At 44.5% G+C, this 13995-nt stretch overlaps 1 protein-coding gene across 2 annotated transcripts in view; it reads left to right on the top strand.

Annotated features, from left to right (window-relative positions):
- The window catches only part of BRINP2 (BMP/retinoic acid inducible neural specific 2), an 88883-nt gene extending 77311 nt beyond the window's left edge, over positions 1-11572 (top strand). For both annotated transcript variants that reach the window (XM_081915078.1, XM_081915079.1), the window contains exons 6-8: positions 292-528; positions 6271-6493; positions 9127-11572. In XM_081915078.1, the coding sequence (XP_081771204.1) occupies positions 292-528; positions 6271-6493; positions 9127-10240 (1574 nt within the window). In that variant the 3' untranslated portion in view covers positions 10241-11572. The remainder of the gene's footprint in view (positions 1-291; positions 529-6270; positions 6494-9126) is intronic.
- The last annotated feature ends 2423 nt before the right edge of the window (positions 11573-13995 follow it).

Below are 13995 nucleotides of genomic sequence, written 5' to 3'. Positions count from 1 at the left end.
GAAAAAATCTGCTAGGGAAGTGAGTGTAGCTCTTCGGTTTCCATACGGGGTACCAACTTGAATAAAATATTGTGGGGACCCAGGTAAGCCCCGCCCCATGTAATCAATCACATGATGCGGTGCAAGCACACCATTTGAATGGCAGTGCCCATCACCCTCAAATATTTTATTGGGGGGTCAACACCCCCTCGGCCGCTAGGAGATGGCTCCTAAGTTTCCATAGTACCTGTTTTTCCTTAATGCAGATATGGCTGAGCTGAGGCCTGTAATGTCTCTGCCTACTTTTTGCAGGCCTGCAAGCCCTGCTGCCCGAGTACTTGCGTGAACGCTTTGTGGCTGCTGCCTTGAGCTACATCACCTGCAATTCGGAGGGGGAGCTGATATGCCGAGAGAATGACTGCTGGTGTTACTGTGGGTTCGGTTTCCCACAATGCAACTGCCCCGAGGCTGACATCCAGGCTATGGAACAGAGCCTTTTTCAGATCCAAGGAGTTTGGGAGAACCACAACCAACAGTTTCGGGAATCAGGTGAGCTTGGGAAACGTGGGTCTCATGGGGAACGGGACAATGGATGGATGATTGCCCACATCCAGTTGACTCAGCAAGGAAGGAGGATGACAGGTGACTGAGGCAAGGAGCCATTCACTGTTGCACCTCTCTTGTGAACAGCCTGGCAGAGAATGCAGATGAGCCGGAAGACGAAGGAAGCAGTGAAGGCAGGTCTTGTGAGATGCCAGCCACTGCAAAAACCACAAGAAGGGCAGGCAAATTTACTAAGTGAACCAGAGAAGACTAGGAAAATGTGGGGAGGCAAAGATTGGCTGAGTGTGTGGTGATGGAGCTAAGCTTGAAGATAAACGTCTGGAAAGGGAGAAAGACAGCAGGAGGAACTGGAAGCAATTTTGGGAACCTCCTTTAAACTCAGTTGGAAACCAGAACCTATAGTTTGTAAAAAGAGCCAGCTAGGAAGTGCTTGACCATTGATGGTTATTGACATCTGGCGGTCGACCAGCTGAACCTGAGGGAGAGTGGCAGTTCTGGGGCTCTGAGGGCTTCCTTAAGTAAATTAACAGCAGTGGCTTTTCCTAAACTTTTATGTTAGAAGAAGGTAGACACAGCATTATTTTTTAGAGTCGTGGGGCTAATTCAAATGTGTCATCAATGTGTTCAGTACAAATAGATCTTTTCCAGTCCCCAGGTTAATTCTGCATATTTCCAGCATGGTCAGTTAGGAAAAACAAAATGTTCATGATCACACTACAAGTAAAACAGCTGCTGAGAACAGCTTAAACATATAACCACTAAATCGGTGTATTATAAAACCAAAAATAAATTGATCAGAAGATAAGTATGAACCTTATCAAGGCAAATAAATAGATAAATACACATGCAAAGCAATTATTTTAATAATAGCTGAAGAAGAAGAGGAAGAGGAAGAGGAAGAAGAAGAAGAAGAAGAAGAAGAAGACGACGACTCATCTGCTGATATAATTTTCAGTAAAAAAAAGTGCTTTAAAGGTAGCTGAAATCATGAAGAAAGTCTGCGGGGAAAACACTATTGGCTGACAGGAGTGTTTCATCACCCCTTTGTTCCCGCAGCTACTGCTGAACGTTTGAAGCTATTTTGTTGGATTTTTAGGCCCCCACCTCCACCCCCGGTCCTTTCATAGCTCTCATGTCACCTGTTAAGCTCTTAAGTGAGCAAATTGGAGAAAGATGGTAACTGTTCCTCCAGCTGCTGTTACTCATTGGGCTTCCTCCAGTTTTTCCTGACAAATCTGCTGTCACTTTGTGTGGAGCACAAAAGTCTTTTGTGTGTGTGTGCTTTTCAGCAGGCTTTTTGAGGCTGAGACGTTTTCAGCCCTTACTTTGGTGGGAGATATGGAGGGGGCCAGTAGTTGATGTATGGAAGTGAGAGCTGGACCATCAAGAAGGCTGATCGCCGAAGAATGGATGCTTTTGAATTATGGTGCTGGAGGAGACTCTTGAGAGTCCCATGGACTGCAAGAAGATCAAACGTATCCATTCTGAAGGAAATCAGCCCTGAGTGCTCCTGGGAAGGACAGATCCTGAAGCTGAGATCTCCAAGACTTTGGCCACCTCATGAGAAGAGAAGACTCCCTGGAAAAGACCCTGATGTTGGGAAAGATGGAGGGCACAAGGAGAAGGGGACGACAGAGGACTAGATGGTTGGATAGTGTTCTCAAAGCTACCAGCATGAGTTTGACCAAACTGCAGGAGGCAGTGGAAGACAGGAGTGCCTGGCGTGCTCTGGTCCAGGGGGTCACAAAGAGTCGCACACAACTAAACGACTAAACAACAACAAATGAAGGGGGCACCAAGGAAGCCCTTCTTCACCCCCACCACTAAGGATCTGGGGAGGGTGGAGAGGTGGAGGACAGAAGGCAGGGGAAGGCACTGGTTGTACTGGGTGAATGCAAGACTTCTGCAGCTCCCAAGAAAGTGATGGCACAGTCATCAGGTAAAGGCAGGAGAGAGGCAGTAAAAGTGCAGCTAATTAGCAATAGCTGGAGCAGAGTTCCGCTTCCCTCTGTTCTAAAAGAATTCTACTTGCTCCTTCAGGGCTTGCAGGATTTTGAGGCCTGACAGATGACAGCAAAGCTATAAAAAATGAAAAGAAAGTAAGAAAGAAACCCAATAGAAGCCAAAATCTTAGTGATAGCTGGGGAAACAAAATGGGGAGGTCCTGCCAGCCAGTGCTGGCAAGGAGGAGTAGGGGCTGCAATCTGTGATTTTGTAAGGCTAACGTTTTCTTGGAAACGGCGAATTCTAAAGTAGCAAACCTTGTTCTTCTAATTACTGAGTATGTGATTCAATGGTACTATGGGGCTGAAATAAGTGGCGTAGCGTGGGTTGCCGGCGCCCAGGGCGGGGCAAGTGTTGCGCCGCCTCCAATTGACCGGGCAATGGTCCCTTCACCAACCAGTGTCTAATCAAGGGAGTATCTCCTTGCAAACTCATCCCAACCTGGGAGCAGAGATAAGGCACAGAAACACGAAAACAGGAACACCACTGTGTTGCCTCACCCTCCTGCCTTTGCAGAGAGGCACTCTGGGCAATGCACGTGGCTCTGGCAGTGCTTTCTGACCTTCCTCTTCAGTGGGCAGCAGCGGCACCCTCCCCTCCCTCCCAGCTGTCCCAGGGTGCCCCCTCACTGGCCATGAGGAGGAGGAGGAGGAGGAGGAGGAGGAGGAGGAGGAGGAGGCAGCGCCACCCCAACCCCAAAGGCCCAGCCTGGGCAGCGCTTGCTTCCTGCAGCTCTGGCTTCAATGAGGGAGCTTGTTGTGGGAGGACCTGATTGTGCCCCCTCAGAAATTTGCACCCAAAAGAGTCATGGCTCCCTTGCCCTCCCATGCTATGCTGTGGGCTGAAATGAAAATCTGAGAGTTAACAGAACTTGCCATTCCTTTCCACAAACAGAGGTTGATTGGAAAGAGATAAGAGGAGTACAGTAACTCATACAGGGAGACAGTGGATGAATCCTCCATCACGGAAGAGTGGAGCCTTGCAAAAAACACCAGTTATTAACATATTCCTCACACTTTTTTGGAAATTAATCTGGGTTATGAGTGGGGCTGGGCTGAATTCTTAAAAAAAAAATTGAACTGTAAATTTCTACATTTGTTTTTTTAAAATGGTATCTTAGTTTTCTATTATTTATATGGTTCCATCATTTCGCGAGGTGCTTACCAGAGCAACAGTGGCGGGGGTTGGGGGTTGGGGGAGACAGGCCCTGCCCCAAGGAGCTTACAGTCTTAAATTCAACACAGGAGGGAGCTGCAAAGCGAGGTGGATGGAAGGATAACAGAGGAGGAAAAAGAATATATTCAGTTCAGTTGCACATATTTGGGATGGGCTGATGACATTTTTATTCACCGTAAATATGGGTTAATCTAAAAACAAAGTTAGTCAATACAATAGCCTCAAATACAGGATACTTACAGAGTTTATAAAAAGCATGCAGACATCCCAACTCCTAAAACAAGAGACAAAATATTGGATTCATCTTCAATAACATTAATCCGACAAAAATTGTTTTTCCAATAATTTATTTCCCAATATTGTCTGAATTTCCAAAGAATGTCAAGGTGATGGTGTGATATATATATCACACCATCCCTACAATCTAATATGGGATGTCAGATTTAATAAATCTGTTGTAAGCCAGCAGTTATTTCACCACGGCTGTATGGCTGGAGATTAACGCTGCCATCCTGTGCACATGGGGACTGTCAGCGGCCGAAGGAGAGGCAAAATAAGTCAAGGCTTCGCAAGCAGAGGCAGCCTGTAGCTCTTGCCTCCCAGCGTGTTTGCCTGCAGTCCCTTCCTGTCTCCTCTGCTGGTCTCCATGGGCAGAGCCCAGCTTATAAGTGGTGCTGGATGTGGTGTGCCACATGCAGTCAGCTTCTGAGCCTACGCATACAAGATACAATCCATAAAGCTTAAAAAACAGTTGAAAACAGCAGATACAGTATATTTTTGGGGACACACACACACACAGAAACAAGAAAAGATGCCCGTTCACCCAGCTGGGAACGTCTGTCGGGGCAAAATTTTTTATTCAGTTGTTTCCAGAAAGTAGGTGTCTGTTGTGTCTTGACAAGGAATGTTGCTCCACAGAACAGGAGCGGCAATTGTAGAGAAATGCAATGGTTTTCCTAGAATCATAGAATTGGGAGAGACCATGAGGGTCATCTAGTGCAATCCTCTGCAATGTAGGAATTTTCTTTTGCTCAAAGTAGGGCTTGAACCCACAGCTGTGAGTTAAGAGTCTCCTGCTCTAAAGACTGAGCTACCCACTCTGTTCTATATTTGCTATATAATTTAATCAGTCCCCCCCCCAAGTTTTTCAAAATACGAAATATTCTGAAGTAGCAATTCATGGGAAACAACCTTGCGTTCACTTCTGTCATCCTCACTGTGAGATAGTGGTTTAAAGACACAGTCCTTCCCCAAATGGAGCGTTAGCAGGGAATATATACAGTGGTGCCCCGCAAGACAAACGCCTCGCTAGACGAAAAACCCGCTAGACCAAAGGGTTTTCCGTTTTGGAGGTGCTTCGCAAAACGAATTCCCCTATGGGGTTGCTTCGCAAGACGAAAAAAATCTTGCATCCCCCCGCGGTTTTTTTTCGCTTTTTCGCCCTTTTCTTAAGCCGCTAAGCCGCTTATCAGCTGTTCCGCTGATAAGCCGCTTAACAGCTGATCGCTGGAAGCTGCTTGACAGCTGTAGCGCTAATCCGCTAAGCTGTCAATGGGCTTGCTTCGCAAGACGAAAAAACCACTAGACGAAGAGCCTCACGGAACGGATTAATTTCGTCTTGCGAGGCACCACTGTATATCACTGCTGCATAATTTGCCTCTGAATAACAGATACCAAAATGTACTGGGAAACAACAAGTAACTGTGTTCACACCTACCTGGTTTTGCCTGTTGCTGGCGCAGCCCTCTATTTTTGCAGTTGTCCCCTAGGGTACAGCCAGGTCGTTCACACAACCTCAAGCTCCTTCTGCATCTTTTTCTTGGAGCATCTAAGGCAGCCTTTCTCAACCTGTGGGTCCCCAGATGTTGTTGAACTACAACTCCCATCAGCCCCAGCTAGCGAGGCCAGAGCTCAGGGATGATGGGAGTTGTAGTCCAACGACATCTGGGGACCCACAGGTTGAGAACCAATGATCTAGGGGCTTGCTCTCCCCAGGGCACCACCTGCAGCCCTTTTTTGCTTCTGCTGAGAGAGTGCACTACGGGTATGTCACAAAGTGTGGCATGGAAGAGTCTCTGCATAGAAGAAGCATGGACAGGGAGAGGAGGGCTGTGCTGTAGCCCAGTCTGCAACCTGTTTGTTGTGAAAAGGGAGAGAAGGATTAGAGTCCTAGGTGACTCATAGAACCATAGAATTGTGGAGTTGGAAGGTACCCCAATGGTCATCTAGTCCAAGCCCCTGCAATACAGGAATCTCAGCTAAAGCATCCATGACAGATGGCCACCCAACCTCTGCTTAAAAACCTCAGAGGAAGGAGATTCCACAACCTCCTGGAATCAAATGATAAAACTGTCCCATTTCCACTGTTACTCGAGTTTGTTATGTGCCAGGGATTTTTTTCCCTTGGAGGAGCCCCAAAGCAATACAGTCCAGGTCAAGAATTAGCACTTGGTCCTCTACTTTCTTAAAGGAGTGATGACTTTCCAGGGGTTGAGTGTTGCTTTCCAGTGTTATCCTTCCTGCTGACATCCTGTTCTGTCTTGGCAGAGGAACTACAGTCCCTGGTGAAGAAGTTCCCTGTGGACCACTTCTTGAACTTAACAGCCATCTCCCAGTACTGGGCAATGGATCCTGATATTCAGCACCGCTATCAGAAGTTGGGCAGCACCTTGAAGATGCTCTCCAAGAAGACCCATCGGATTGTCCGGCGTCTTTTCAATCTGGCCAAACGCTGCCACAGGCAACCTCACTTCAGACTTCCCAAGGAGAGGTCTGGTATATTTTTGGGACAGCTTTGCTTGGGCACAATCCAGTACAAAGATAGAGATGCCTCCAGCCCACTATGTTCTGTGTGCTGAAGCATGTCTAAACTCTGTTTGGATTGTGGTCGTTGTCTTTTGGAGTCCAAGTGGGAAGGATCTGTCATGGGAACTAGTATCTGATATGGAATCTGAAGCCCCCAAGAGGCTTAGTGATGTTCTACATGTTACACAGACTGGGAAGGAGCTGCATACATACATACATACATACATACATATGATAGATATAGATAGATAGATAGATAGATAGATAGATAGATAGATAGATAGATGGTAGATAGATAGATGATAGATGATAGATAGATGATAGATAGATAGATGATAGATGATAGATAGATGATAGATAAATAGATAGATAGATAGATAGATAGATAGATAGATAGATGATAGACAGATAGATGATAGACAGATAGATATAGATAGATAGATGATAGATAGATGATAGATAGATAGATAGATAGATAGATAGATAGATAGATAGATGGATGATAGATAATGATGATGATGATGATGATAGATAGATAGATAGATAGATAGATAGATAGATAGATAGATAGATAGATAGATAGATAGATAGATGGTAGATAGATAGATGATAGATGATAGATAGATGATAGATAGATAGATGATAGATGATAGATAGATGATAGATAAATAGATAGATAGATAGATAGATAGATAGATAGATAGATAGATAGATGATAGACAGATAGATGATAGACAGATAGATATAGATAGATAGATGATAGATAGATGATAGATAGATAGATAGATAGATAGATAGATGGATGATAGATAATGATGATGATGATGATAGATAGATGATAGATAGATAGATAGATAGATAGATAGATAGATAGATAGATAGATAGATAGATGGTAGATAGATAGATGATAGATGATAGATAGATGATAGATAGATAGATGATAGATGATAGATAGATGATAGATAAATAGATAGATAGATAGATAGATAGATAGATAGATAGATAGATAGATGATAGACAGATAGATGATAGACAGATAGATATAGATAGATAGATGATAGATAGATGATAGATAGATAGATAGATAGATAGATAGATGGATGATAGATAATGATGATGATGATGATAGATAGATAGATAGATAGATAGATGATATAGATAGATAGATAGATAGATAGATGATAGATAGATAGATAGATAGATAGATAGATAGATAGATAGATAGATAGATGATAGATGGATAGAGATAGATGATAGATAGATAGATAGATAGATAGATAGATAGATAGATAGATGATAGATGATAGATAGATAGATGATAGATAGATAGATGATAGATAGATAGCTAGATAGATGATAGATAGATAGATAGATAGATGATAGATAGATAGATAGATGATAGATAGATAGATAGATAGATGATAGATAGATAGATATAGATAGATATTGATAGATATAGATAGATGATAGATTGATAGAGATAGATAGATATTGATAGAGATAGATATTGATGGAGATGATAGATAGATGATAGATAGATAGATAGATAGATAGATAGATAGATAGATGATAGATAGATAGATAGATAGATGATAGATAGATGATAGATAGATGATAGATAGATAGATAGATAGATAGATAGATAGATAGATAGATAGATAGATAGATAGATGATAGATGATAGAAGATAGATGATAGATAGATAGATAGATGATAGATAGATAGATAGATAGATAGATAGATAGATAGATAGATGATAGATAGATAGATATAGATAGATAGATGATAGATAGATAGATATAGATAGATAGATAGATAGATAGATAGATAGATAGATAGATATAGATAGATATACACATATACACATGCACACACACATCACTGCCCATCTGAAGGAGCCAACAGCTCCCCTGTTCCCTGACATGCCCCCAAACTAGGGATTGAATTATGCAACCCAGGAGCTGCTGTATACCTCAGTTTCATTGATTTCCAGGCCACAACTGCCAATGGTAGGGTTGATTTTTTTTTATTTTTTAACAGGAGGGCAGGATCCTGGCCACCCCACCCTGCTCCCTCCTCCCCAACTTAGTGAGTCTAAAATAATAATTAACAAGAGTAATTGTTTCTTATTTATGCAAAAGTGCAATGCGAACATTTTAGCTCAAAGCCTGCTGCTCACACTTATCACGACTGATTCCTTTTTCCTATATGCGGCACAGAAAGGCAGGGGGAAAGGGGCCAGCTCCTTTTCATCCCTAGAGCAGGCTTCTCCCATAATTACATAAAGGGATTTCAGGTGACTGAGTTCCATCAAACACTACCAGCCACTGGCAACTTGCCAGTTTACCACCTGCGGAGAAGGTTCCATAATTACAGAACACATGCATGCATCCCTCTCAAGTGGAATTCCAGCCCCCTGATTTTCTATGTGGAAAGTGTGTATACTTTATGCAGTACTAAGGTTTACTGCAGAAGGATTTTGTGGTTTTTTTTAGGGGGTGATTGAAACATGGGAAATGGTTCAAACTAATTATACACGTCTTTGCTATGTTGATGCAAAGTTAACTTTTCGTCTGCTTTGTGCCTTCTTCTGTCAGGCCCTTGACCTACTGGTGGAGCCACGCTCAGTCCCTCCTCTATTGCAGTGAGACCTCTGTGCCAGGAACGTTTGTGGAAGAAAGCCACAGCTGCAGCTGCCCCCATGACCAGCCCTCCTGCCAGGGGACTATCCCATGTGCCTTGGGCGAAGGACCAGGATGTGCCGCCTGTGCAGAGGACAACGCCACCCAGTGTGGGTCCTGCAACTATGGCTATGTGCTCACCCTGGGACTGTGCCGCCCAGAGGTGGCCGAGTCCCTGGAGCACTATATAGGTTTGGAGACTGACTTTCAGGACTTGGAGCTCAAGTACCTTTTGCAGAAGCGGGACAGCCGCATTGAAGTGCACTCCATCTTCATCAGCAATGACATGCGCCTGGGGACCTGGTTTGACCCCTCCTGGAGGAAGAGGATGCTGGTAACCCTGAAGAGCAACAAGTACAAGCCAGGTTTGGTCCACCTCATGCTGGCCCTCTCCCTCCAGATCTGTCTCACCAAGAACAGCACCCTGGAGCCAGTCATGGCAATCTATGTCAACCCATTTGGGGGCAGCCACTCAGAGAGCTGGTTCATGCCCACCAATGAAACTGGCTTTCCCGACTGGGAAAGGACTAACGTGGATGCCTCTGGCCAGTGCCAAAACTGGACCCTCACTTTAGGCAGCAAGTGGAAGACCTTCTTTGAGACAGTCCATGTCTACCTGAGGAGTCGCATCAAGTCTCTCAACGACAGCTCAAACGAAACCATATTTTATGAGCCTTTGGAGATGGATTCTTCTAAGAACCTAGGCTACATGAGGATCAATACCTTGCAGGTTTTTGGCTACAGCCTGCCCTTTGAGTCTGATGCCATTCGGGACCTTGTCCTCCAGCTGGATTATCCGTATACTCAAGGGTCTCAAGACTCTGCTATATTGCAATTGATTGAGATCAGGGACCGGGTAAACCGCCTCTCTCCACCTGGGAAAACCCGCCTGGATCTTTTCTCTTGCTTGCTCCGGCACAGGCTCAAGCTGGCCAACAACGAGGTAAGTCGCATCCAGTCCACCCTGCAGGCCTTCAATGCCAAATTGCCAAACCCAGTGGAGTATGAGACTGGTAAATTGTGCAGCTAGCCTTGGGAGTGGGGCAGGGCTGTCCTTGTAGCTCCCGGAGGGGAGGACTGGGGAATGAGAAGCCGAGACTTCCAAAGGCCTTACTTTCATGCCAGCCGTGCTCTTCGGCGAGACAGCCAGCTGCCAGCCTGGAAGACTCCAGCATTTGCAGACTCTGTGGCACCAAACCAGGGGATGAGATGCGGCACAAATCTCTGGCACGACAGCAGCTAAGAAGAGACCAAATGGCAGGGCTGCTGCTGCAAACGTCTTGCTTCAGTTGCCGAGGAGTCTGCCTTCCACCCTCTCTTTTCTTGCAGGCTGCGTTTGTGGAGCTTGCAAGAAAATGTACAGGCCCACGAAGAAACCAGGAGATGGAGACATAGAAGGGAGAGGGAGAGAGACATGACCGAGGGCTGAACTTGTGGGAATGGCACTAAAGACTTGGCCTTTGTGATCTGGTCAGCAGCCCTTAAACACAGCGAGAGGAGCAGCGAAAGGATTGAACGAGGATTCTGTCAAGTGCTTCGAAAACACCCACTTAGGAGAACCGTTCTTTGGCCCTAGACTCCCCTGGCCCAGTTTACTTTTGTATTGTTTTTATGGGTGTTTCTAACAATGTCATCGCCTTCACATTCTCCGCATTACTTTCTAAAGCTGCCACCCCAAGCACGCTTTCTTGGACATTAGTGGAAGTCCGTTTCTCGCTCCTCTTAAAGGAATGAGTGAATCTTGCTCCTCTTAAAGGAATGAGTTTAAGGACACAGTGCAGAGCCCTGATTTCAGCTGCCTGACCACCACCTGGGATCCACAGTTTTGCTTTCTTTCCTGATCCACCCCTTTGGGGTGAGATCTTTTCAGTAACTGGTGAGTGGTAGCGTTTGGCACATGAAAAGTGTGCCTAAATTGCCCCTTTCTCTCAACCATCCCCAGGGAACATGTCACCCTCTTCTGTTCCATTCACATCACATGGTCCCGTCACACAAAGCTAATTTCACCAGGGGGGAAATACACTTTTGAAGAGTGTTCCCAGTGGCACACAGGCAGTTTTTAAATGGGTATTCAGAGCCCAATGGATGATTGGCCTTTCAAGCGTTTATTTATTATGTATTGGTTTTAACTGATTGGCTTAAAAAAAAAAAGTATTTCTGCTTTTGTGTTTTTTAAAATTTGAGTGGGATGTTCATTTTCAGTTGACTCCTCCAGCTGAGTTACACATCTTATCCAAGCGTTTGTTTTAATATATTTTGTAAGGGGTGGGATGAGGGAGAAATTGTTATGTTGTTTTGGTTTGGTTTGGTTTTTTTGGAGGGGGAAAAAGGGAAAGCAGTAAACAAATCAAAATTGACTAAATGGCTTCTTTAATAGTTGGAGTGTGTGTGTGCAAGTGCAAAGAAATATGTCTTCTTCTCTTCTTTGGCAATCACTCGCAGCCGAATAAGATTGTCTTCCATAAACACAGTTTTAACAATGAGTCCGTAAGTGACTGTGGAGGCCAATTCTGGATCCACACGTCCTTCCACAGTGGGGACATTGGTTTCCGGGCGGGAGTTGATCATGGTGTGGATTTGCCAAGCGTGCCTTCCTCTTAACACATTTCTCCCTCACGTCTTGAGTTCAAAAATCTTCAAAGCCCATGACACCTTTGGTGAAGGCTGTTCTCCAACTAGAGCGTTTGCAGGCCAGAGTTTCCCAGTTGTCAGTGTTTATACTACTTTTTTTAGATTTGCCTTGAGACAGTCTTTAAACCTCTTTTGTTGACCACCAGCATTACGCTTTTCATTTTTAAGTTCGGAATAGAGTAGTTGCATAACATGACCAGTCCAACGAAGTTGATGTTGAAGAATCATTACTTCAACACTGGTGATCTTTGCTTCTTCCAGTACACTGATAGTAGTTCACCTGTCTTCCCAAGTGATGTGTAAAAATCTTCGAGACACGGTTGATGGAATCTTTCGAGGAGTAGTATGATATGATATAAATATGTAGTATGGGGTAGATGTGTTTGCAAATTTACACTCATGCAAATGTTTATTCCAGCAGAAACTTGGGCAGCGAGGCACCTCGCCTCTGAACTGTCAGTTTACTCCCCCCTAAAGTAGTAGAGATGTAGTTGTTGCTGGAGTAAACTAGCACCATTTGAATGTGGAAGCACAACTTTACCTTTCCAGGGAACTAATACTGAATGTTGGGCACTGGGTGAAAAATGTAAAAATAATGATAAGGGAGCTAGATAAATATCGTCTCACACAGTGTATCCCACTATTTCACCAAGAAGATCAAGGGGGATTTTTTTTTTTAGCCTCAAAGCAACCTCTCTGGTAGTAGGTGACATTGAGAGTTGCCAATTTATCCACAACCATCTGGTAACATTTTGCCAAAGCAAGTAAATGAATGTTCTAACAGCCACCTGATCAGCTACAGTTTTATGGCATGTTCCAGGCCTAATATGAAAAGCCAATGAGAGTCTTGTGGGAGGAAAAAACGAAAGCCTGTGACCCATGAGTGTGGGGTACATAATAAAAGAATTAGCAGCATGCCTAGATTCAAAACACAGGGCTAAACTCACTCTCCAGCAGGAGAGAGCCTTGAGTAGCAGTAGAGTCACAAGCACAATCAGCAGTATAGTGTTAGGAATATAGGTTGCTTGACCCTTTTATCCCATTTAGTCCACTTGCAAACAGGGCTCCTCTCTTTCTACCCCTCTTGCAATGAAGAGACCACACATTGCCAAGTTTTAAAAGCTGTACTTACAAAATTTTCCAAATGTCAGATTGATGCATTTATTCGAGCAGCAGCAAGGAGAACACAGGCAGAATATTATTGAATAGAATAGACAACACAGAAACATAATTTCAAACACATGCTCTGAGCTTGCAAGCTCACTTAGGCACAATTACATGACATAGAGGGAGAGGGAACAGGAAGAGAAGGCTTCACTTCCTCCCTCATCAGAGAAGAGGGAGTGTGACCTAGCTGAGTCTAGGAATCCAGCTCTGTTGTCTTAACCCCTTCATGCACTAACTAGCACTCATGCCTATTTATGTTTGACTGCAATCTTCCACAAGCCCCACTCCCAATTGATTCTGTGGCTTGTCTTACTCCCTAACCACCACAATATGTAGCAGGGGCCAGAATGCAACCCTGCTGTTCTGTCCTGTCTTCTGTACTCTGCTGTATTCCTGCAAGCTAAACTTCACCTTCTCTGAGTTGAAGCTGAAATCCCTGAGATATGCTGAGATTAGCAATTAAACAGCTCCCTTAGCCGATGCCGGAGGACCTAACCATCTCACAAGAAAACACACCTGCTCTCTTGCTGCATATCCTGGTTATTCCCCTTCTAGTACACACAGCGGCTACGGTGTGTGTGTGTGCCAAGAATGACCCGCTGCTGTGACTTTGCCAGGCAGCTGCACACTCTAGTTGTATCCTTGTAATACACACTTGCTGCTTGTTCCAGCTACACCCCAGGAGAGCTCACCTGCCTGCCATGAAATTGAACACAGCACTGCGTCCAATTAAAATTCTCTAGGAGTGCCGGGGGGGGGGGGAATGTTTTTGCACTGTTTGCAGAACATGTTTGTGTTAACAGTCCATGGAATCATGAAGGATCCTGATAGATCATCACAGCCGTTCAGTTTCCTATAAACAAAGGGTGCATTGTAATTAAAGCAAGCCTCATAGCTACTTGGCTTTTTCTTGGAAACTACCAGGTAAGGGATTTCACACCCTCTTAAGAACTCCATTGCTGAGTTTTTTTAGCTCGGGGGTGGCCC

Source organism: Podarcis melisellensis (genome assembly GCF_964234715.1).
Source record: "Podarcis melisellensis genome assembly, chromosome: 6".
NCBI lineage: Eukaryota > Metazoa > Chordata > Lepidosauria > Squamata > Lacertidae > Podarcis > Podarcis melisellensis.
The sequence above is the reverse complement of the archived record's forward strand: the minus strand, read 5'-3'. Positions and strand labels throughout refer to the sequence as shown.